A 26,464-nucleotide genomic window follows, 5' to 3' on the forward strand; every position below is an offset into this window, starting at 1 on the left:
ATATATCTATATAATAAAACTTTTTGAAAAAAAGGATTTTTTTTTTCAAAATTCGATTAAAAAAAATTTCATATGCAACGCCGGGCAGTTCAGGTAGTGTTTATATCTTAAGATCGATTAAGCCGTGCACACAGATTTACATGTTAAAATCTCCGCTTTCCAGCAAGAGTTTTATAAAAATGTTGTCGAACCAACTTGGACATAAAACAAGATTAAGAAAGTCTTGATGACGTAAAAAATCAAACTAATTGATAAAACATTGAATCAGTATTTGGGTTGATTTAAAAAAAAATTTATCCTGAAAAAACAAATGGAAAACGATCCAACAACGATCAATAAACGATCATTATAACATGTTAATGTTTGGATCAGTTTAGGATCGATACTTGCAGTCAGGGTCGAAATTGGGCCTATTGTAAGAAAACAAATATTAAGAATAAATAGTTTTGAAAACATTTTCTCATTTAAAAACTATATGTCAAATTTTGACCTTACAAGGCAATATAGTCAAACAACGAACCAACTTTATGCAAACCAATAATTTTTCTACTTTAAAAATAACCGCACATTCTGTATAAAAGGTGTACAGCAACTAAATTTAAACAAAGAATTTGTATAAAATGAACATAAACAAAGAATCTTTATAAAATATGTACTTTAACTAAATTTAAACAAGGAATCTTTATAAAATATGTAATTCAACTAAATTTAAACAAAGAATCTTTATAAAATATGTACTGCAACTTAATATAAACTAAGAATCTGTATACAATGTGTACTGCAACTAAATGTAACAAAGAACCTGTATACAATGTGTACTGCAACTAAATTTAAACAAAGAATCTGTATAAAATGTGTACTGCAACTGAATATAAACAAAGAATCTGTTTAAAATGTGTAATGCAACTAAATTTAAACAAAGAATCTGTATAAAATATGTACTGCAACTTAATGCAAACAAAGAATCTGTATAAAATGTGTACTGCAACTAAATATAAACAAAGAATCTGTATACAATGTGTACTGCAACCAAATATAAACAAAGAATCTGTATAAAATGTGTACTGCAACTAAATATAAACAAAGAATCTGTATACAATGTGTACTGAATTATTCATAATTTTATTATTATGATAATTATTACTATAATTATCATCATAATTTTTACTAGAGGGAGAAGGAGGACTCTGTAATTGAGCTGGAGGACTGTAAGGACAGGCTGGAGAAGGAGAAGATGTCCATCAAAATTGTAAGTTAAAAGTATTTTATTTTATTTTTCTCGGGAATTTGATTCTCTATGGGAAATCTCCCTACAACTATTGTAATATAAAGTAATAGAGTACATAATATATTGTTTAACAAAGAAAATATTAATAAATCATGTTAATATTAATACTATATTATTTCTTTTTTTCTCTCATATTATATAGTACAGAAATAACAGGCTTATATTTCTCAAATATTTTCAGTATTATTTATATTTGAGCAAATATGTAAGATTATTATTTAAAAAATAAGTATTCTCATAAAGTCTTAGGATGAAAAATACTTCTGTATGCCGGTCCATTAGCGCCTGATCCAATCAGGGTTCAGCCATGTTGTCTATTTTGAACCGATAGAAATATTATGGCGGTAACATCTATCTTTCTTTCTATCTCATTATCCCATTAGATACGAATCCTTCAATCGGCGCTATCAGTTAATAGGAAATATTTACTTATACTGAAACTATAGTGTAAAGGAGGAAGAAAACTATTTCCAAATCTTACAATCAAAACTAACCAAATTTTGTTCTGTTGTTTTTACATTATTTTTTAAAAATAAGTTTTTGGACCTGCAGTCCGATCTGTGATTTAGATGTTCGTAACAACCAAGCTTTATTCAAAGATGTATACTAGTGATCTGATGTACAGAGTACCCCACGAAACATGATATTACTTGAAGATTGTCTTTTATTTTTGATATACAGTGATAACCAGAAAACAATGGAATAGGAATACGACATTATAGCAATACTGCAGTGTATTTGATGGTGTTACAAAGCAAATAGTTTTACCAGACACTTTTCAAATCACTTTTCTGTGAAATGGGTCTGTTTACACAGCACAATTGCTGTGTTTCTTGGTTGTTGAACTTTCTCAAGTTAAAACTTGATTTTCAAAGTCGTCTTACTATTTCAGAGTTTTCTGGTTTACACTGTAATTTTTGCACTTATTTTTCAACCTATAGTTTTAAGAGTTAATAATCACATTCCCAAAATGTTGTCCGCCTTTTTTGTGCTCAAGATAAAGACTTTCATTTCGGAAATGCCAGAACTTGAATCTTGTAATTATTTTTGAGGTATCATACAAGTATAGGTTGACAACTGAATGTCAAATAAGACATTCACCTTCAAATCATCGTGCTAGCATCATCAAGTTTTGTGGGATACCCTGTAGGTTTTTAAATATTTAATTTTAAACTGTTCAGTTGACCGAGGAGAAGGACATGAATAATAAAGAGTTTGATCGGCTTCTTGAGAAATATGACAGGTAACACACCTTTGATATTCAAGAATTGATATTTTTAAATATCTTAGAAAAAATATGTTTTAAAATATAACCTAAAGGCATATTTGTAATAATTACAAATGAATGCATTTATGCAGTGAAAATGTGAAATAGCAAGCTTGCATTAAAGCATTCCATCTGTATTTAATGATGTTATTACAAGCAAATAAGTATACCATTAGTTTGAAAATCATTTTATTAAGTAAAATGCGTCTGCATAAGTGCAATGTTTTATAGTTTTTTTTTCCCGGGCTATTTAAAATCAAAACTTAAGTCTTAAAGCCATCCTTCTATTCAAAAGTTTTCTGAATCTCAATGTACTTCCAATATTTTCAGTAAAAACCTAAAACTTAGTTTAAATATTTAATAGAACTAGTATTAGTTTTAAACATTCTAAATATATTAAATCATAGTTTTGCAAAACTTTCTTTTCTTGCACTTTTTAGATTTTTTATCGTAATATGATATAAATAAGATAAATTGTTTTTGTTCAATTTTGATGGAATTTACCACACCTAAATCTTCCCGTTGTAGGGTGATTAAGTGACTTTATCGCCTTACAACAGGGCGAAAAAGTAACTTTTTCACCCTGCTATTAAAATTTCAAAGTTCATACCTAATGTGTCTCAAAAGTTTTTTCACAGCTCACTACGTCAGGTGTGAAAATACTTTCATTTTGATCTTAAACAAACTAAAAAAAATTAAAATCCCGGCAAAAACTTTTTCGTTGTTAATAATAGATATAAATTTACAAGCAAGCACTAAATAATCATTTTGCACTGTCAAGGAAAATTGAGAACTTTTTATTCCTTTTTGAAATTTTCTGTTTTTGTAGTTCCTAATTTCGCGTAAAAGAATAATTTTTTATAGAACTAAGGAGGCATATATGGTTTAATTGTATATATTTCAATGTGCCATATTAGGACCTATAACGATACTGCAAGCGTAATTTCAATTGACCCTACATGCAAAGAGGAATGCCTGACTTAACTCAACAATGCGTAATTTAGGTGCTGTTGTACAATCAGGCATTCTCCTCTTTGCATGGAGGGTCACTTGAAATCACGCTTACAGTCTATTATAATAAAATAGTTTTAATAAAACAATAACAAAGAAATTTTAAGATCGAATTTTTTCTTTACAAAAGAGTCGAGTTTTATTTTATTAAAGGGTATTCTTTCGCGACTTTAAATAAAAAGTCTTTTTTCTTCCATAAAAATGGAAACTTTTCCCGCATTCTCTTTTAGCACTATAGTTGTGAAAAAGTTTTAAAAAACACCCTTCCCCCCCCCACCCCCCAACCTCCTTTAATATTAGACAAAAATACCCAAATCGGGTAGAGGGTAAACACTGCTATATGCTCCGATTAAGTATCAATTGTTTTATGATTTGGAAGAAAACTTTTATCAAATTTTATAAATTTGACATTTCTTTGAGTGTTTTTTTTGTACAGTTGTACTGTACTTCATAGTCGGAGTATTCCTGAACATCTTAATGATGTTGTACATAGGTACACGCTTACAAACGTACAGATCATAATATTTTGTACAACTATGTACAGGAGCGCAACTATAAATGTATTTCGGGGGGGGGGGGGAAAATTAGTTTTTTTTTGTTTTAAACTCCTAAAATCTTTCCAGTACAAAATAGAACAATGTTCAGCATTTGTCTGAAAACTAATAATATTTTTGATTAATAAATTTAAACATTCTTTACAAACTCATTGTTTTTTTATAATAGATAATTTTAATGTCCAAAATGTCGGTTCATACTTGAAACTTTTTAAAGACACCATATATAAAATCCGGATAATCCTTGCAAAAAATTAACAATTTGACACTTGTCCTTAATTTGTCTGGATACTGGGATGAACAAAAACTGTTGAGAGGTTGTCGTCCTCAACCTTAAATTTAAACATTTATTAATGTTGATCATGTTTTATTAATGAAAATGTACAAACCTTCTTTTTTAAGAAAACAAATAGAAAATCACTGGTAAAATTGCAAAGTTAAAAGGCAGAATGAAACCAAAAATTTTCCGTTTTATCTAAGAAATAAATATGCGCGCTGTTTAACAAAATATTATGATTTTACTTAAAGGGAGTGTTCGCGAAAAATAAAAGGGGGTTTAGGCTTACGGCGAAAAATAATCGCTTTTGATCGCTACTAATCTTACTTCTAGACGCAACAGATAGAAGTAAGATAAATAGAGATCAAAAGCGATTATTTTTCGCCGCAAAGCATCTATACACCCTTTCTTTTTTCGTGAACACTACATTTAAATGCTTAACTTAAATTATAAACGGATGTGTGCCTTACAAGACATGTGTTATAAAATCTTATAAACGAAAATTCCAAAATTCATAATTTGCCAAAAAAAGAGCAGGTACAAAAGCAAATCAGGTCATTTTTTCTATAAAGCATGCTATTGACATTGGACATAACATGAACAAACAAATAAGTAGTACATGAACAAGAACAAGAACATTAACATGAACAAGAACATGAACATGAACATTAACATAAACATAAACAAGAACAAGAACATGTACATGAACATGAACATGAACAAGAACATGAACATGAACATGAACATGAACATGAACATGAACATGAACATAAACATAAACAAGAACAAGAACAAGAACATGAACATGAAGATGAACATGAACATGAACAAGAACATGAACATGAACATGAACATGAACATGAACATGAACATGAACATAAACATAAACAAGAACAAGAACAAGAACATGAACATGAAGATGAAAACATGAACATGAACATGAACATGAACATGAACATGAACATGAACATGAAAATGAACATGAACATGAACATGAACATGAACATGAACATGAACATGAACAAGAATATGAACATAATCATAAAGATACAAATGAACAATGAACATGAAAAAGAACATGAACATACTCTAGAGCATGAACATGAACTTGAACACGAACAAGAACATGAACATGAACATGAAGATGAACATTAACAAGAACATGAACATGAACGTAAGAATAAACATGAACAAGAGCATGAACATGCACTTGAACATGAACATGAACTTGAACATGAATAAAAACAAGAAACCTAAACATGAACATAAATTTGAAACAAATATCCGAATACATCTAAAACGCTTTTTAGAAATGTAATTTTTAATTTTAATTAATTTCTGCATGTCAGTTAATTCATTCAACACGAGACTAATTACACTTATCAAATCAAACTAATTGGTTTCTAATGTTTAAAGTGTGTTTTAAATAAAGTTTAACTCAATTAACTCTCAACCTAAAAACCACTTTCATTTAATTAATGAAAGGATGACAGGACGAAAGGATGAAAGGATAAAAAAATTACAAGATGATTGAAAAGATATATAGATAAATTAAATAAAGAGAAGTGACAAAAGAATGAATGAAAAACAAAAAAGACAAAAGGATGAAAGGGTGAAAGGTTAAATTAATGAATAAAAGTTTGAATAAATAAATGAAAAAAAATGAAAGGATGAATGAATAAATAAATGAAGAGCTAAATAACTGAAAGGATTATAACCAAATAAAATGATAATTTAATGTATGAAATATAAATAAATTAATGAAAGGAAGAATAAGTTAATATAAAGAAGATTATAAGGATGAAAGAAAGAAATAATAAAAGAATAAAAGGATGAAAAAAAGTATAAATGAAAGAAAGAATGATAAATGGCAAGTGAAAAAAAAAGAAATAATATATAAGAAGGATGAATAAATTAATGAAAGGATGCATTAATTAAACAATCTATTGAAGGATGAATAAATAAATGAAAGAATGAATAAAAAAATGAAAGGATGAATAAATAAATGAAAAGATGAGTAAATGAAACAATCTATTAAAGGATGAATACATAAATGAAAGGGAATAAATAAATGAAAGGAAGAATAAATAAATGAAAGAATGAATAAATAAATGAGAGGATGAATAGATAAATGAAAATATGAATAAAAAAATGAAAGGATGAATAAATGAAACAATCTATTAAAGGGTGAATAAAGAAATGAAAGGATGAATAAATGAAACAATCTATTAAAGGGTGAATAAAGAAATGAAAAGATGAATAAATAAATGAAAGGATGAATATATAAATGAAAGATTGAATAAATAAATGAAAGGATCTATACATAAATGAAAGATTGAATAAATAAATGAAAAGATGAATACATAAATGAAAATAAGGATGAATAAATGAAAGAATGAATAAATGAAACAATCTATTGAAGGATAAATAAATAAATGAAAGAATAAATAAATAAATAATAGGATAAATAAATAAATGAAAGGATGAATACATAAATGAAAAGATTAATAAATGAAACAATCTATTAAATGATAAATACATAAATTAAAGGGAATACATAAATGAAAGGAAATACATAAATGAAGGGATTAATAAATGAAAAGATAAATATTTAGGTGCCAGGGTGACCTATATAGACTCCAGAGTAAACTGGACAATACACAAACAGATCATGAAAGGTAAGTTGATTTGATTGATTTGATTGATTTAATTGGTTTGATTGGTTTGATTGATTTAATTGATTTTATTGATTTTATTGATTTTATTGATTTTATTGATTTGATTGATTTGATTGATTTGATTGATTTGATTGATTTGAATGATTCGATTGATTTGATTGATTTGATTAAATTGATTGATTCGATTGATTTGTTTAATTTAAATGATTTGATTGATATGATTGATTTCATTCATAAAACATTGATAAAATGATTCTCATGTTTTTAAACATTTCTTTGTTGATTACATTAATAGTTGATTGATTAATCGATTTGTTTCATTTAAATTTAATTTTGTGTATGTAAATAGATAAACTGTGATTAATCAATTAATAATTCAAATAATTAACTGATTAGTTGATTGGTTTATTGATTGATTGATTAAATTGACTAGGGAGTTGGAAAATACTAATATTCTCTGAAGTAAACACAAAGACGATTTTAAAATTGATTGATCAGGTTGTTGATTGATTTATTGATTAAATTGGTTAATTGGTTGATTTATTGATTGATTGATTAAATTGATTTATTGATTGATTGATTTTTTAGATTGACTATGGAGTTGGAAAAGACTAACATTCTGTCAAGTAAACATAAAGATGATCATAAGAAACTGATGGAGGAGTTTAATGGACTACAGGTAATAATTAATCTATATATGTTTGCCCTTTTTTTATAAATTCAATCTCTGAATAAAATAGCATTTTTATAAAACTTTGCTACGGTAATAACAATGGAATAGAAAAACAGCAATTTAGCAATAATTTGGTGATCTTGATCCTGTTTCAAAGAAAATGGCTTAGCAAAAACGCTGATTAATCACTAACTTACACTGTACAATTGCTGTGTATCAAGATCATTGCACTTTTTAAAGTTATAACTTGATTTTTGAAGTCTTCTTCGTATTTCAGAGTGTTCTGGTTATTAATGTATATTTTCAATTTTGCAATATTTTTGTAATTGCAATCCTTATTCGCAAAAGTTTCAGTGATGCAATTTGTGCAGAAATTTTGCATGTTTAGGACATGTATGATAAAACATCCCTGGAGCTGGCTAAAACCAAGGATATGGAAGTTGGGTTGAAGGTAAATATTATTTTATTGACATTAAAAAAAAACTGATTACCTGCCTCATTCTCTTCACAACCTGAGAACTTTTGCGTTAGTTACCCATTAGCTTGATTTGATATCCACAGAGGATACTTTTGAATTTTAGGTAGAATCTGCTTGGTCTCTTAATTTTGAATATCTGCAAATTATTTGTTCTCTCATTGGTTGAAAGGAAAATTCCTTCGCTTATGATTTTCTACAGACAAAACTTTTTAAAAAGTTGAAAAGTTTTTAGTTTTTTGTGTCTTTGATAAAAGGAACAAAATAACTTCAGAAAAAATTTTCAAATTTTTTAGATTTAAAAAAATTGTTGAAATATTTTTAACAAGTTTGATTATTTACAGGACGATCTGGAGAGAGCTCATTTCGATCTTGAGATGGTTCGGGAGAGGTTTGATAAAACACAGGTAATATTCTATCAATATTCAGATTATTCTTATAGTTATTATTAATATTTTTATAGTATATTGGCATATAGTTATCTATTCAGATTATTCTTATAGTTATTATTAATATTTTTATAGTATATTGGCATATATTTATCTATTTATTGGAAACATTATAATTCAGATGAACTCTCTGCAACATGGTAGGATAAGGTTCAGAGTAAGAATGATAAACCTATATATATCAGGTTTAGCTGAGAAAGGTTGACTAGGAGAAGGTTCAGAGTAAGAAGGATAAAACTATCATATCAGGTTCAGCTGAGAAAGGTTGACTAGGAGAAGGTTTAGAGCAAGAAGGATAAAACTATCATATCAGGTTGAGCTGAGAAAAATTTACTAAGAGAAGGTTCAGGGTGTGAATGATAAACCTATATTTATCAGGTTGAGCTGAGAAAGGTTTACTAGGAGAAGGTTTAGGGTAAGAATGTTAAACCTATTATATCAGGTTCAGCTGAGAAAAATTTACTAAGAGAAGGTACAGGATGTGAATGATAAACCTATTTTATCAGGTTGAGCTGAGAAAGGTTCACCAAGAGAAGGAGAAGGTGCAGGGTGAGAATGACAAACTCCAGTATGAGCTGGAACGCGTCTCCTTGCAGCACACCAAGGCTCAGGGTGGTCTAGATAAATCTCAAGAAGAGGTTGCAAGACTACAGGTAAATTATAGTTATTCAATACAATTTCTATTTGTGCATTTAACCTGTCACAAGACAATTTTTTTTTCTTGGTTTATTAAAATATATTTTTAAAAAGTATTCTTGAATTTAAAATTCCTAATTAAGAATAAGATCTTTCAGAGTTTTCTTCTATATTTTCTTCTTCTTGGAAAATAAATCTTATAAATAAATATATTTTTTTTAAAAGCATAAGTTTTCTTTTAGAAATGTAGATTCAGCTTATGTCGATTGCCTTGTGTTAATATAGTCCAACCCGAATGCATTACAATGCATCCTAATCTATTTAGATTGATGCAGTTCATTTCAGAAGTTAAGAAGATAGAATGCAAAATTAAACTAAGGATATTTCACAGACCACTAGTACAGAAGTCAGAACTTGTGTGATGTTATTTGTTAATCTATGGTTCAAGACTTGAGGACACATACTACACTTTTTTTAAGGAACCTGTACACACATTTATATTAACAAACTTGTAGATACAATCCAGTAAATAGTTAAATATTTGATATTTTTTCATTATTTATATGTCACGCACCTCTGACCCTTTAGTTAATGTAAATTCAACCTAAAGTCTGATTCTGTCATCCTTGATGCACCGGCTAGTCCTGAGTGTCTGATTTATCTACCCAATGTCCGTGCGATACAGTACAAACTGGGACCGGAAAGGTTGACCCGGCTCAGAAATTCAAATGTACTACGGCTAACCGTGATGTATATATATATTAATCTATATATCTATCTATGTATCTAGGTTGAGTTAGAGAAGCTGTATGACAAGCATGACAAAACCCAGATGGAGTTAAGAAAAGTTTATGGAGAGCTTGAGAAATATAAATCTGAGACTGCAAGTCTTGAAGCTGAGGTAGGATTATCAAACCCTCTCACTTTTCAGAGTGGTCTAGGGTCAATTTGAGTTTGTACTGGACCAACCCCTTGTACCGGCCATAGAGCCAATAGTGACTTGCGGCAAGTACTGCCCCGCACCGATTCTATGTGGGCCCAGCTTCAACTTTTATAATGTGGCCACTGGCCAGACGTTTTACAGTACCCGCCCTAAAATAGGAATATTATAACTATCCCACTGGCTCACTATAGTATGCCTTGTTTCAATATTTTCCGTAGCCTCTAATCCAATCAGGGTTCAGTCATGTATACATGTTGACGATTCAGAATCAACAGAAATTGCAGCAACAGTAACACCTATGTATCTCATCATCCAATTAAATATGACTCAACATGTTAATCAGCGCTAAGCAGAAAACGGAAATTTTTACTTCTACTGAAATAAGGGCGCTCTTCTAAAGATGGGAATAGATTTTCAACTTTCAAGTTTACAATATCCTAAAGTTGTTTACTATAAAAGTTTGCTTTTATGATATTTTTTCAAATTTTCAAACGATACCACCTATTCGTAAAAACCCTTGAAAGTTTTAAAAGTTCAGGTGTAAAATAAAGTTTTACACCTGAACTTTTAAAACTTGTGATAACTATTTCAGTATGTTTTATAAACATACATTTATATTGAAACTATTTGAGCTTTGAACATAAATCCTTTCAAGTAGTTTAATATGAAGTGTTTGCTCTCTGTGTTGAGTGAGCTGACTCGTTACTTTGATTTGTTTCAAATTGCAGATTTGAAATGTTAATAAAATCTCTTTTAGTAACATTAAATTTATTTAGTAGAATCTACAGGTCAAAATTTTATGTCTCATATATTGTATGAAGGAAAATTTAGATTAATGACCAATTGCTGAAAAATGGATGCATACATAAAAAAGAATTTTTATAACCAATAATTCACTTAAATTATTCTGAGAAAATTTCAAGATATTCCTGGGAAACTCTTGAAAAAATCTTGGGAATAGTTCCCAGGAAATTCACAGGAATTGGTTCTGAAGAATTTTTTGCTGGAAATTCCCAAGAATTTCCACAAAGTTTGTCGACATTTTCTCCGGTTTTTCTGCAGAATTGGTAACAAGAAATTCCCTGGAATTGGTTACAAGAAATTCCTTGGATAGAGTTATGAGAATTTCCTCGGAATGGGTTACAAGAAATACCTAGAACCTGGTTCCTCGGAATGGGTTACGAGAAATTGCTCAGAATAGCTGTCGACATTTTCACAAGATTTTTCTGTGAAAGATTTTCCTGGGAATTTCCGTGGATTCCCAGGAATAATTCCTAGGAATTTCCGCAGATTTTCCGCAAAATTGTTACTTGGGTATTGGTTAAAAAGCAAAGCAATAAAAAAATTACGTTGTTTGGACAACAGATCTACAGTTGGTTTAATGTGTACTCTAGGAAACAATTTGCAATGCAAAGACAAGCTTAAACACTTGCGGCGTGGTTTGTTAAATAAACTGTAAGCGTTATTTTAAAATGTAGAGTGGCCTATCGGTTTTACAGCAATTTAAACCCAACTTCAGAGATAAACACACGAAGATCTCTACACTCAATGATCCTCCAAAGATTTTAAGGGTAGGGTTGTATGTCAGACATGGCCCTCTCTGCATACATGGTCACACTTACAGTCCATTCAGCCTGCATTTCAAATCATTTATTATATCAGTTCTTATCCTTCAGAGTTATGTCTTTAGAAACGACTGCACATATCTTGCTCAATCTTTTTTTTTTGACATTCAAGATTCCTTGTAGCTATAATCTTCTCTCTTTGTTAGTCATATTAGCCGGTTAATCCAGTTAATTCTATTTTAAAGGCACAAAACCAAACGTTTGGATCGTCATATTGAACAAGTTTCAGGTTTTCATTAAAGTTTCATCCTTTGTCACTGTCCATCAAATGCACATGGATAACAGTTAAGTCAACATTCCAGAAAGCTGTGACTTTTAAACACAATTTGACCAATTAAACATAATTGGTTTGCTTTTTAAAAAAAAACTTTTTTTTTCAACTCATGCATTTTATATGAAAAAGTATAGTATAAGCAATCCGTAAGGTAAAACATTGTTGAATTATATACCAAAAGTTAATGCTGCTCACTCTGGTTAGTCCGGAGTGGATGAGCCACATTATGGCGGGAAATTGAGCCTGCGGTTATGCCAGGTTCATTATTTCCCATCGAGTAAACTCATAAAAGAGAATAGAAAACGACGACTTATCGGGAGTTTTAACTTTGCGGGTTCAATATTTCCTATCAAGTAAACTCATAAAAGAGATTAGAAAATGACGATATATCCGGAGTTTTGACAATTTGCGGGTTCAATATTTCCTATCGAGTAAACTCATAAAAGAGATTAGAAAACAACGACATATCCGTAGTTTTGACTTTAAAGGGTTCAATATTTCCCATCTAGTAAACTCATAAAATAGATTACAAAACGACGACATATCCAGAGTTTTGAATTTCCGGGTTCAATAATTCCTGTCGAGTAAACTCATAAAAGAGATTAGAAAACGACGACATATCCGAAGTTTTAACTTTGTACACTTCAGGTTGAGCGGTTTGCTGGGCGGATGGCCAAGTATGTTGACAATGAAGAGAAACTGACTGAAGACATCAGTCGAGCTAAAATTGAAACTGAAAAAGCCCGCGAGAAACTAGAGAGATCTTTGACGGTAAAAAACAAATGCAGATTACTGTAAATTATCACAAAATAATTTGTAAAATGTTAAAGATTAAAAATTTAACTCAAACTCTGTATAAGAACAGTTAAACCCTAAAAGAGCCATACATCAAAAAAAATTTTCAATGTATTTTATACTGTTTTACGTTAATCTCAATTTTTGCGAAAATAAATCAATAGCCATGAACATGCGGAAACTGTTTTAAAGAGCTCCATATAATCATTTAATTAAAAAACTAATTATCTGCAACACACCATATTATCAGAAAGTGAAGAATACGACATTTGAAGAATTCTTTTGATGTTTGGCTTAATTAGGGTTAATACATAGGTCGGCATTTAAATCAATACAATAAAGTTTACAAAAATACAAAGCAACGCTTTTTTAGTTAACAACCTCTTCGTTTCCATCTTTATGCTTATCCATGCTGTTAACAAGTCGTCTTCATTGTATTGATATAGAAAACGAAGACTGTAGCAAAATATAAATATTTGTAAATTACAATAAAGAATGTAACTAATATAGGATAAAAATGAAAATTATGTTGTTGTCTGACATAAGGGTTCTTCTATAATTTCTATAATTTTTACACAAATCTATAGTAATTATATTTTAGGATGTAGAGAACTTAACAGCCCAGGAAGCGAGGCATAAAAAAGAAATTGAAACTCTGAGGTAAAGTAGTAAATATTGTTATAATTTTCATTTTTATCAAAAATACATAAGTAGACTAGAGTTAGAAACTTTTGAAGGAATCAGCTGAGCTACGTTCTGCAATTCTGTACTTCTGTACCTTTTCTTAATGAACGTTTCCTTACTGAATATTTTCTCACAGAACGTGTCTTTACTAAATGTTTTCTACTCAAAATTTTTCCTGTCACCAAACGTTTCCTGCAACCAAACGTTTCATACTACAAATTGTTTCCCGCCGAATAACGTTTCCTGCCACCAAGCGTTTCCTGCTAAAAATCTTTTCCTGCTACAAAACGATTTCTTTCAAAAGGTAGCCAAAAAAATATATTTTTTGTAAAGAAAGATTTTGTAATGAACGTTTTGTAGGGAATATTTTGTGACAGGAAACAGGAAACAGTAAGGAAACTTTCAGTATGAAAACGTTTAGTAAGGAAACGTTTAGTAAGGAAACGTTTAGTAAGGAAATTTTTTGTAGGTGATCTATTAATAAATTCAAAAGATGATATCTTCGTTATTGATATACTCAGATATAGATCAATTATATTGTTAAAGATTTTTTTCGATTTTTTTATCAATTGCTCGATATTCAGTTTTAATATTCTAATTTCTTAAAACAGAATTTCTAATTAATAAAGTTATTTTATTAGAAACCCATTTCGTTTTTCCTTCTAAAACCTTTCAAATCCAATTTCTGTTGGTTATTGCCAAATAGATTTACACTTTTTTATTTAATCTTAGAAAACATTTCAATTAATGTGAGACAATTTCGTTCTCCTTGTTATATTTGATACTTCTGACGTCGGGTATAATTTGTCTATTTCTCTGTTGCCACCAATTGTACTTGATAATCTATTTCTCTCTTGCCACCTACTGTACTTGATAATCCATTTGTTTATTCCATTAAAACTTAGATTTTCCAATAAACCCAAATTTTCTGATCCCTATATCCTCGTAACCTGATGGTGTAAACCTTTGAAATTGTAAACTTTTATTATTATATCTAACAAAAGTCATTGTTTAAATTTCTAAGGTCTACAATATTGTGTTGCAAAGATATAGGGATGTAAAAATCAAGGTCAAATCTTTTTTAAGAATATACACTATACAGTGGAACACATACAACTATGGAATATGAAAGGATTGCATGGCTATATGTATGCTTCTAAAGAATATACACTATACAGATTTCCTTTTTTCATTTTACATAAATATTACATGAAAACCTAATAAGAAATATCTGTTGAATATAACAACCGGGGGGGATTTTTTAATGGATCTTGGATTTTCTTTACTTCAAATATCATTAAACCGAAAAACATGGCTCACACACAAAGACACTAACAATTGCTAATGAACAAGACAACCAAGAGCAGCACCAGACATATTTTCAATAAAAAAATAAAAAAATTTAAACCTGAATTCTTTGAATGTTTATAACATTGCAAAAAAGAAATTATTCCTTACACAAAAAAGAAAAAGATTAAAAAAAGTATGTCTTGTGGTGTAAAGCAATCTGAGCTGTGTAATTCAGGCCCTCTCTGACTCTGAGAAGTATAAAGAACGTTACAATCAGGCTAAACAGGAGATACAGTACATACAATCATCATTAGCAAAGGCAGAGGTGAGAAGCATACAGTACACTGTACACTAGCTGTACACTAGTTGTACACTAGTTGTACAATAGGTGTTCACTAATTGTGCACTATCTCTGCATTAGTTGTGCACTAGTTGTACACTAGTTGTACACTAGTTGTACACTAGTTGTACACTAGTTGTACACTACTTGTACACTAGTTGTACACTAGTTGTAAACTAGTTGTATATAGTTGTACACTAGTTGTACACTAGTTGTACACTAGTTGTTCACTAGTTGTACACTAGTTGTACAATAGCTTTACACTAGTTGTACACTAGTTGTACACTAGTTGTGCAGTATTTGTATACTAATTCTACACTAGTTGTACAAAAGTGGTAAACTAGTGATGAACTAGTTGTACACTAGTTGTATACTAGCTGTACACTAGCTGTACACTAGTTGTACAGCTAGTTGTACAAAAGTTATTTGTACAGTGTTCATAGAAATCATGGGCAGATATTCTTACAGTCAGTATTATATTAATGATGAATTTATTTTAATGATGAAAAAAGAAAACCTTTTTTAAAGACACTATTGTTTTGTCCTTGTCGTGTGTTCAAGCTTAAACTTATCTTTTGTCTGAACCAGACACCTGAATAAGAAAACTATTTATTCTCTCAGATCAAAACAGAGAGCTGAAAAAAAGAAAGTCTATTTTGCACATATACTTTTAATATTTTAGTCATGACCTATGCTAGCAATGTACGTTTATAATAGTATTCAACATGTTAGTTGTTTATCTCTTATTTTCAGTTCTTTGCTTTGAGATTTTATTTCTTTTTTTTGTGACTTTAGTGATTCAATTTTTTGTATTTTCTGTATTAAATTTTTTAAATACTTTTTTACATGTTCACTGTGTGACTAACTTAGTTTTTTTCTTTTTTCTTTTACAGTTATGTGTTTTCCTGGCTTTAATTCAATGTTTTATATGTCCTATATTTTATATTTTCTGTTTATACTCCTATATTTTATATTTTCTGTTTTTAGTCCTTTATTTTATATTTTCTGTTTTTAGTTATATATTGTTTATTTTTGTTTTAGTCCTATGTTATATATTTTCTGTTTATACTCCTATATTTCATGTTTTCTGTTTTTAGTCCTTTATTTTATTTTTTCTGCTTTTAGTCCTATGATATATTTTTTTTCAGCTCTTTGTTATATTACATGTGTTCTCCCGTTTTCAGCTCGATGATTTAGATTAATTTTGAGAATATAGGATTTAACTTAAAGGTTATTTCTGAATTTCTAGAATGAAACAAGTAATCTAAAAAAAATAAAACATTGTAAATGATTTATAGTGGAGTAAATTATTTTGAAATATGAAATTTTACATATTTTGACATGTTTCTGTACATGTAATTGTTTTAGGTGGATCTAGAGAAGGCTCAAATTGATCTACAAAAGTCTCAAGTGCAGATAGATCGAGCTAATTCATGTAAAAAGGTCGAAATGTTATTATTATTATTATTATTATTGTTATTATTATTATTATTATTATTATTATTATTATTATTATTATTATTATTATTAATATTATTATTATATTATTATTATTCCAGGTACATGAGAGTGAACTTCAGCGACTAGAACAGGAGCTAGAAGCTTGGAGGGATAAATATAATCAGTCTGAACAGGTACACTTTTTAATGTAAAGAAACGTATTATGATGCATTAAAAACGTGACATTTTGCTGCGTAACGTTTAAAACTTGACATTTTGAATGTGAAACAACGTAACATTTGGCCCTAGAACGTGACGTGAGATGTGTTACAAAACGAGACATTTTGCTAATTAATCATGACAAAACGTATCATTTTTAAAAAAATATGACCAAGTGCTACATTTTGCATTCTTACATGATGAAACTTAACCTTTTTGCTGTAAAACGTGACAAAACGTGACATTTTCATATATATAATGTAAAAAGGTAACTTTGTGACATAAATCGTGACAACACGTGCAATTTTGCCTTTAAACGTTAATAAAACGTAACATTTTACTTTATTGAGTGACAAAACATCACAGTTAGCTCGTAAGAAAAAAGCTGGACTAGTTTAAATATAGCTTACAGGCTTTTCTGATAAACCTTTTCAAGTTAAAAATGAAATTTAAATAAATGTTTTAACCTTTAACCTTATCACGATTAGGGTGGGTGTCCCGCCCCCCCCCCCCTCCTATGGGGTTTCTCTTAAACTTAGAAACGTATAAAAATAACTTTTAAAATATTTTCAGGATGTGATGAATGCCGAGGATACCCTGCAGAAGCTTGAGGGAGAGAACCACAGTGGAACACATACAACTATGGAATATGAAAGGATTGCATGGCTATATGTATGCTTCTAAAGGCCAGTGAGCATGAAATATCGTCTTCCTATTCCACAGTTTTAAGGGTCTAAGTGTAAAAAAAGAATAATTAAGTCTTTGCCTCAAAATCTCATTTTCGTATCCCTATATCTTTGCAACACAATGTGGTAGACCTTAGATAGATATTTCAATCTATAAATTCTGTAATATCGTATAATCTATGTTTGAAATGTCAAAGAAGTACATCATCATGTTGCAAAGATATAAGGACTATATAGACAATTTAAGTGTCTTGCAGACTCAGTGGTAAAGCAATTTTCTTTATAATAGCTACAAGAATTCATTCCTATTCCAAAGTCTAAAGGTATGATTGTACAACAAATCTGTATTGCTTAGCATTTCAATAATGTGCAGAATTGATCAGTGGCATGAAGCGCACTAAATTTTCTAATTCCTCTTTTCATGTTTAGAAACGAGTTGGATAGATCTGAAACCACCAAGAGCAAGTGTCTTTATGAAAGTGAAAAGATCCAAGTTGAAATGGAGAAAGTAAGTTTAAAAAAATCATTTATTACATACAGGGTGTTCCACGAAACATGACAGTAGCATGACGACTTTTAGTTCGTCTTTGTCTTAGTTTAATTCCTAAATGTGCTTTTATTATTATCGGAGATATTAATCCGTTCAGACTTCGACAATTTAGTTTTTGTTAATAAAAAAGAAACTGAAATTCTCAGGTAATATTGAGGCAGAGGCAGAACACTTTTTGGAAATGCCAGGACTATAGAAGGATGTTGTGGTTAGAATTATCATACATGTTAAAGCAGTTTGACGAATAAGTTTAAGTTTCGCAAGTACATTCAAAGATAAAAGACAACTCTCAAGTCGTCTTGCTACTGTCATGTTTCGTGGGACACTCTGTACAAAAAGAATACAAATATTTATTTTAAAAGTTTATAAAACTTCTTTTATTTAAATTTTTTATTTGTTTAATATTCTAAAATTCATTAAAGGGTCTGACCCTCCATGCAAAGATTGCAATGCCCGATTCACAACGGTACCCATAAAACCTTAATCTAATTAATACATGGGAAGATATTGAAGTTTTTTGGGCTAAACGTTTATATTTCTACTAATTCTTTTGCTTTCCTGCAGTAAAGAAATGAAAAAATCACATTTGTAGAGAAACCACAATAAAAAATATTTAGTTTTAAAAGCTAAAAACATTGATATCTAATTCATACTTGATCAGACAAAGCTGTTAAGGGTATTGCTGAGAATCGATCAATACCATCTATTGAAATAATACAACTGCCCCTGTAGCCGAAAATGTTAAAAATAATGCAATGTTGTCAGGAAATCATGAAAATTTTCTTGAAGTCGTGGGGTGCATCAAGTCCAGTATGTTTAATTCAAATTTTGTGTGTGTTTGCAAAAAAAATAAATCTTTGTTTAAGAGACTATTTGCAAAAAAATCTTATTTAAATGGACTGTTTGCGATAACTCATGTAACTCCTTTAATCGATAGAAAATGGATTCAAATCATTTTAAAATTATTTCAGCCGGATAAAATAATAATTTGCCGCATTTTATAAAAAAAATTTCGTTTTATCTAAAAGTTACGCTTAAATTATCCATTCAGTCAGTTTAAACGAGAAATGCATTAACGACGCAACCATGCAATATTTTAAAAATTGATATATACTAATGCATAGTCAGATATATCGAATTATTTATTGTTAGATAAATCTAATGATTTATTGTTAGATATATATATAATGGTTTATTATTAAAAAATATCAAACGATTTCTTGTTATATATCTAATGATTTATTGTTAGAAATGTCTAATTGTCTAATAATTGAATAAGATATATATCTGAATGAGTTTGATATAAATATCTATCAAACTGTTAAATCTACAGTGAAGTTCGCACAAAACACATGATCGCCATTTGTAACATTTCATTCTAAATACTGGACATAAACATAGGACACATATATCAGCCTTCTTAAGGAAATCATCAATCTAAACCATCTTATTATTTTGTTTAACCCTATCACGACATTAGAGGGCGAGTTCCAAGCCCCCTGTGGTTTTTTTATTGTAACTTATGAACGCCTTTCACTAGATCGCTGAAACTTCTTAACTTTTTAAACTTCACAGTGGGAACAAAGGAGTCTTAGCTCTGATTTAATAATCCCTATATCATTGCAATCCAATGGAGTAGACCGGAGATATTTCAAACTATGAATTCTGTTAGATCAAATAATCTAAGTTTGAAATATCAAAGATGAACACCATTAGGTTACACAAATGAAGGGATTAGAAAATTAAAGCTTGTGGCAAAAACTCATGATTCCTTTTGAAAATTCTCAATTNCCCCTCCCATTCTATATGAGGCAAAAATACCTTAATCCTGATAGGGTTAACATTTCCTTAGCTATGCAATGCTAAACAATCCCATACATTATTCCTTTAAAAATAGCAAACAAAATAATATTTTTAATAAGAAGGGAAAAGTAAATTTCTGAATTTTGATGATTTTCTAAAATCACTAATATTTTTGCACCTTTTTTCATTGCATGCTTTTAAAAACAAGATTATTAGAATCATTTTAATTTCATTTCGTATAGAAAACAAAAACTTATTTTCCAAAAAAGATTTAAAATAAAAAACGGTGTCCTAAACATTTTTTTCCAAAACGCCTTACAGTGGTTCTACTTTAAATGTTTATAAAAATAAAAGCGTGTTTGGGAAGTATTTGATAAGCTCAGCATCTCTTTTAAAATGTCAAAGCCTTTAAAATTGATAATCTTTTCCGATAGCCCAAAAAAATTAACTAAAAATAGTTTACTTCATGTTATTTCATTTTTATAAATTTGAAAAACAATCTTTAAAATTTTTAAAAATTGAGCAAGTTAAAACGCAAAACCTACCAAAACCTTAAAATAGAAAAAAGAAGATTTTTGGATTGTTATTTAACCTGAAATTTTTCAATTTTTTTTCAAATTCTTTTCAAATCTGAATAAAGAATAAGTTAAAAAAATGTAGTACCACATGAAATTTAATTTAATTTTTGAACATATTAAGAAATTTTATTTAGTTTTTTTTGGACTATTGGAAAAAATTGGCATCAAGCCTAAGGACCTCTGGTCATGGTGGGTGGTAAGCTGATTTCCAAATTTAAAAAAAAGTCAAATTTTATATTTTTCCAAATATTTTTATATTCTTATGTAAAAAGTTCACAAAATTTATTAATTACAAAACTTTTTAGAAATTTCTAGGATTAATTTGATTAATTATTAATTCGCTTGCAAGAATGAATTAGTGATTTTCCGACTTNTAGATAGATTACAGGAGAAACTAAACAAGGTTGGTTAACTGTCCCTTTAATTAGATAGATTACAGGAGAAACTAAACAAGGTTGGTTAACTGTCCCTTTAATTAGATAGATTACAGGAGAAACTAAACAAGGTTGGTTAACTGTCCCTTTAATTAGATAGATTACAGGAGAAACTAAACAAGGTTGGTTAACTGTCCCTTTAACTAGATAGAATACAGGAGAAACTAAACAAGGTTGGTTAACTGTCCCTTTAATTAGATAGATCACAGGAGAAACTAAACAAGGTTAGTTAACTGTCCCTTTAATTAGATAGATTACAGGAGAAACTAAACAAGGTTGGTTAACTGTCCCTTTAACTAGATAGAATACAGGAGAAACTAAACAAGGTTGGTTAACTGTCCCTTTAATTAGATAGAATACAGGAGAAACTAAACAAGGTTGGTTAACTGTCCCTTTAATTAGATAGAATACAGGAGAAACTAAACAAGGTTCGTTAACTATCCCTTTAATTAGATAGAATAGTGGAGAAACTAAACAAGGTTTGTTCAATGCAGGCAGTTCCTTTGAAGAGATAGATTTTAGGAGAATCTATACCATTTCTGTGAATTGTCTTTTTCATTCGAAATTGTGTTTTTTTATTTGTTTTATACTCGATTATACTTTTCTAATTTGTTTTCATCTTTTTAAAAAATTTCCCCTGTTATATCATTTATTTGTGTTTTTTCTTTTGTATGCTCATTCTAAACTTTATCTTCCTTATTTCTTCTCTTTTTTCTTTTCTGTTATCTTCTTCCCTCTTAACTCTCTAAGTTCCCCTGTATTTTTCTTTCCTTTCTTTTTGTTACAGCTTTAGAGAACAAATTGAAAAGTTTTCCTTTTAACTTTTCAATCTTTATTCAAATTCTCCCAGTTTAATTTGTTCAGAATGTCAGTTAGAGAATATTTCAAAGTTCTAACACTACATTTTTATTCTGATTCGCTTCCCTATTTATATATTTAGCTTGTCTGTCTGTGTATTTGTATGCAGCCTATATAGTCAAGAAATATGTAAACAATAATTTAATTTTTTAAACTGTTTAGGTACAGTACCAGTACGAGCAGAGTAAGCAGGATAAGGAGAGGAATGAACTAGAGATAAAGAAGCTGGTTCGAGAGGTGGAGAAACTTCAATATCAGGTTTAGAGATATCTCACTAGTTGATAGGGGTTTCGTACATTCAATTCCGTCTTGTTATAGATGTTTCACGATTTTTTTTTTGATTTTTATTAACTTTATCTTGAAAGCAATTCCTCAGGACTTTAACGATTATTTAAACATTCATTATCATCCTAATAGAGATTAATCAGGATTCAATAGATATTTCTCATAAATTGTGAGAAATATATAATGAAGCATGAAATAATAATTTCAGTGCCTTACCTTGAGTAATCATCTTTTTTTAATACTTATGATAACTCTTTACCATAGTTATAAACCATAGCAGTTGTATGCATAATTCTTAATATTTCAAAGGGGAGAGAAAAAATCATTTTCTCATAAATTACCTATTTGTTCTCTTTTTCATAAATTACCTATTGTTCTCTTTATCATAAATTACCTATTGTTCTCTTTTTCATAAATTACCTATTTGTTCTCTTTTTCATAAATTACCTATTGTTCTCTTTTTCATAAATTACCTATTGTTCTCTTTTTCATAAATTACCTATTGTTCTCTTTTTCATAAATTACCTATTTCTTCTCTTTTTCATAAATTACCTATTGTTCTCTTTTTCATAAATTACCTATTGTTCTCTTTTCATAAATTACCTATTTGTTCTCTTTTTCATAAATTACCTATTGTTCTCTTTTTCATAAATTACCTATTGTTCTCTTTTTCATAAATTACCTATTGTTCTCTTTTTCAAAAATTACCTATTTCTTCTCTTTTTCTAAAATCGACGACGATAGAATAGTTTTGTTTAGAAAAAATAAATTGAAACCTTGAGATGAGGAGAGTTTTAAAGTTTTTACAAACTACACTCAGCACTAACATTTTATAGACAGGGTGTCTCAATAAACATGGGAATTAAATGACGACTTAGAGATCGTCCTTGCTATGAATTAGAGAATCAGTAACATTTTGTATAGTAACATTTTGTATAGTAGCATCTTGTATAGGTAACATTTTGTATGGCAACACCGATGGTAATTTTTCGTATAAATGTTTTAAAAAACTTCAAATATTAGCTTTTTAATAAAATGTTTGAACTTATATTTGTTTTAACTGATTTACTATCCATATTACGCACAGATCCAATAGTTGACAGTCTTTATGATAATTGTGATCAATTAAGTCATATTTACTTTGACGAGTAGGAAGTCGAGAGACACGGTTTTGATTACATGCTGTAATTGGGTGGATTTTCTTTATCATGGTTCATAGATTTCTTTGCAACCTCTCTTCATTGTTGGATTGATAACTTTATACGAAAAATTACCTGTATGAAATGTTACCTATACAAAATGGTATCTATGCGAAATGTTACCTATACAAAATGTTACCTATGCAAAATGTTACCTATGTGAAATGTTACCTATGCAAAATGTTACCTATGAAAATGTTACCTATGCATATCTTACCTATGCGAAATGTTACCTAGATGCGAAATGTTACCAATGCGAAATATTATCTATGCGAAATGTTTCTTATGCGAAATGTTATCTATGCGAAATGTTACGAATACGAAATGTTACCTAGACAAAGTGTACCGTACGAAATGTTACCTAGGCAAAGTGTACTATACGAAATGTTACCTATGCGAAATGTTACCTATACGAAATGTTACCAATACCAAATGTTACTTAGACAAATACGAAAAGGTGAAAAGCAGATATCGATATTTTCAATTTCCATGTTTATTGGGACACTCTTTAGATGAACTCAAAGTGATTTGAACTATTTCTTACTTTCTTTAGGAAAGTTGAGTATTAAAGATGAGTTTTAAAATTACAAACTTAACTTTATTTTATTTTTTCCAGGTTCAGCTTGGAGAGGACAAGAGAGGAGAAAGGGAGAGAGACAGGAATCTTAAATATTTTTTATTCTGAAAATTAGGATCTGGATCCGAGACAACCGGATCTAGTAGATCCGCTATCTAGTATTATAGAATTCATAAAATTGGAAAAAAAGGAAAGACCACAAATTACTGAAATTTCATAACAAAGATTATGTTTAAAGTTTGAGATATGATTAACTAATTAATAAATTGAAGAAAGAATACATATGTAATCAAGATTTTATAAAAATATTTAAATGAATAGAGTTGATATGGGTAGCAGTACTCGACAACTGGAGGATCTGCATCAGCGTCTGGACAAATCAAACATTGAACTTAAAACTCTCGTAGAAGAGAATGAGCGGTTAGAAGTTGATGCCAGGAAATACAGGAACCAGCTAGAACACTCCAGGTATAGTTAGGAACCAGATAGAACACTCCAGGTATAGTTAGGAATCAGCTAAAACACTCCAGGTATAGTAAGGAACCAGCTAGAACACTCCAGGTATAGTTAGGAACCAGCTAGAATACTCCAGGTATAATTAGGAACCAGCTAGAATACTCCAGGTATAGTTAAGAACCAGATAGAACACTCCAGGTATAGTTAGGAACCAGCTAGAACACTCCAGGTATAGTTAAGAACCAGCTAGAATACTCCAGGTATAGTTAGGAACCAGCTAGAGCACTCCAGATATAATTAGGAACCAGCTAGAACACTCAAGGTATAGTTAGGAACCAGCTAGAGCACTCCAGATATAATTATTAGAAACCAGCTAGAACACTCCAGGTATAGTTATAAACCACCTAGAACACTCCAGGTATAGTTAGGAGCCAGCTTGAACACTCCAGGTATAGTTAAGAACCAGCTAGAATACTCCAGGTATAGTTAGGAACCAGCTAGAATACTCCAGGTATAATTAGGAACCAGCTAAAAAACTCCAGGTATTGTTAGGAACCAGCTAGAACACTCCAGGTATAGTTAGGAGCCAGCTAGAACACTCCAGATATAATTAGGAACCAGCTAGAACACTCCAGTTAAAATTAGGAACCAGCTAGAATACTCCAGGTATAATTAGGAACCAGCTAGAACACTCCAGGTATTGTTAGGAACCAGCTAGAACAATCCAGGTATAATTAGGAACCAGCTAGAACACTCCAGGTATAATTAGGAACCAGCTAGAAAACTCCAGGTATTGATAGGAACCAGCTAGAACCTCCAGGTATAGTTAGGAACCAGCTAGATCACTCTGGATATAATTATTAGGAACCAGCTAGAACACTACAGGTTTAGTTATAAACCACCTAGAACACTCCAGGTATAGTTAGGAACCAGATAGAACACTCCAGGTATAGTTAGGAACCAGACAAATCAGTCCAGGGGTTCCTGATATACAAACATAAAAACAAACAGAGATTACAACTTTATAACATCACTAGTTTGGGAACCCAGCGATGCACAGGGGAGTCATAGTTAATCCCACCGATTACCCGCGCTTTTTTGTAAATTATGATTTTAACTATATTTCCCGATAAAAGTCGATCCACTCAACTTAGAATCTCAAAACCAAGCTAAGAAACATTACCGTGGCTTTCCTGATTTCCCAATCAAAATACGAGGCAAATCGGTTTAGGGGGTTCCTATGTGATGATCGGACAAACAAACAATCAAACAGAGAAAAAGAGATTACTCCTTTATATAGATATATAAATAGATAATGTTTTAATTAAGATCTCTTCTGGATAATGCATACGAGAACGAAGCTAAGTGCAAATCAGAAGCAGAACAGGCTAAACGAGAATTAACCAGAGTTCAGGTTAGTGTGATTATAATCAATCAATCAATCAATTTATTAATGAAATAAATAAAAAACAAATCGTAAAGATTAGCAAAAATATATCAGAGAACAAAAAACAAAAACAGTTATTGATAGAAAAATTGATAAAATTCATCTAAAAATTTTATTCTTAATTTTTCTATTTCTTTTTAGTAGAATTAACAATCTGTAAAAAAAAGGTCGCAAAGGCATAACCATGAAAAAATTTGAGATATGCGGCAAATGTTTAGATCTGTTTAGATCTTTTACACATACAGTCGGACCCAGTAAACATTGGAATAGGAAGACGACTTTCAGACTCAATGTATGACTTTAAATAATCCAATGAACATGAACATGAAATGTGCAAAGAATACTGACCCATTTCACAAAATTAATTGAGCAATACCTGGTTTACAATTCGGTTCCCTTGCAACCTTTATCTGCTCAATGATTTGGAAGATGTAAGGTTGAAAAGTGTTTAATAATAAGTTTAAACATTAAGATCTAATTCATACCTGATCAGACACAGTTTTCAAATCGGGCATTATGATCTTAGCACAGAAGGTCAGTTAACATTTAGCTAGCAGTCCCTTAAACTGATGATGTTTAGGATCGTCTAGAGCAAAATGAAGCTGAATTAAGACATCTTAGGTTAGAGAAGGATAAATATTCAACAGATTACAGGTAATAATTGGAAATACAT

The 26,464-nt window shown here is 29.9% G+C and overlaps 2 protein-coding genes and 1 long non-coding RNA gene across 3 annotated transcripts in view; all 3 read left to right on the forward strand.

The window, feature by feature from the left end:
• The window catches only part of LOC111710577 (ELKS/Rab6-interacting/CAST family member 1), a 69,854-nt gene extending 50,142 nt beyond the window's left edge, over positions 1–19,712 (forward strand). Inside the window, exons 27-39 of the mRNA XM_023484685.1 lie at positions 1,172–1,249; positions 2,470–2,531; positions 7,013–7,075; positions 7,664–7,754; positions 8,137–8,199; positions 8,568–8,630; positions 9,179–9,325; positions 10,099–10,209; positions 12,799–12,921; positions 13,547–13,605; positions 18,034–18,112; positions 18,920–18,964; positions 19,695–19,712. Coding sequence (XP_023340453.1) covers positions 1,172–1,249; positions 2,470–2,531; positions 7,013–7,075; positions 7,664–7,754; positions 8,137–8,199; positions 8,568–8,630; positions 9,179–9,325; positions 10,099–10,209; positions 12,799–12,921; positions 13,547–13,605; positions 18,034–18,112; positions 18,920–18,964; positions 19,695–19,712 — 1,002 coding nt within the window. The remainder of the gene's footprint in view (positions 1–1,171; positions 1,250–2,469; positions 2,532–7,012; positions 7,076–7,663; positions 7,755–8,136; positions 8,200–8,567; positions 8,631–9,178; positions 9,326–10,098; positions 10,210–12,798; positions 12,922–13,546; positions 13,606–18,033; positions 18,113–18,919; positions 18,965–19,694) is intronic.
• Positions 15,123–17,545, forward strand: LOC111710573 (uncharacterized). Its single transcript, XR_002767082.1, has 4 exons — positions 15,123–15,244; positions 16,628–16,702; positions 16,819–16,893; positions 17,492–17,545. It is a non-coding gene; the product is annotated as an uncharacterized LOC111710573 (long non-coding RNA).
• Positions 19,713–21,374: 1,662 nt separating the features above from the next.
• The window catches only part of LOC111710572 (protein MLP1 homolog), a 35,183-nt gene continuing 30,093 nt past the window's right edge, over positions 21,375–26,464 (forward strand). Inside the window, exons 1-6 of the mRNA XM_023484680.1 lie at positions 21,375–21,397; positions 21,990–22,085; positions 23,928–23,971; positions 24,210–24,356; positions 25,674–25,758; positions 26,372–26,445. Of these exons, the coding sequence (XP_023340448.1) occupies positions 24,217–24,356; positions 25,674–25,758; positions 26,372–26,445 (299 nt within the window). The 5' untranslated portion in view covers positions 21,375–21,397; positions 21,990–22,085; positions 23,928–23,971; positions 24,210–24,216. The remainder of the gene's footprint in view (positions 21,398–21,989; positions 22,086–23,927; positions 23,972–24,209; positions 24,357–25,673; positions 25,759–26,371; positions 26,446–26,464) is intronic.

The sequence above is a fragment of the Eurytemora carolleeae genome, unplaced genomic scaffold (genome assembly GCF_000591075.1).
Source record: "Eurytemora carolleeae unplaced genomic scaffold, Eaff_2.0 scaffold1060, whole genome shotgun sequence".
NCBI classification, from domain to species: domain Eukaryota; kingdom Metazoa; phylum Arthropoda; class Copepoda; order Calanoida; family Temoridae; genus Eurytemora; species Eurytemora carolleeae.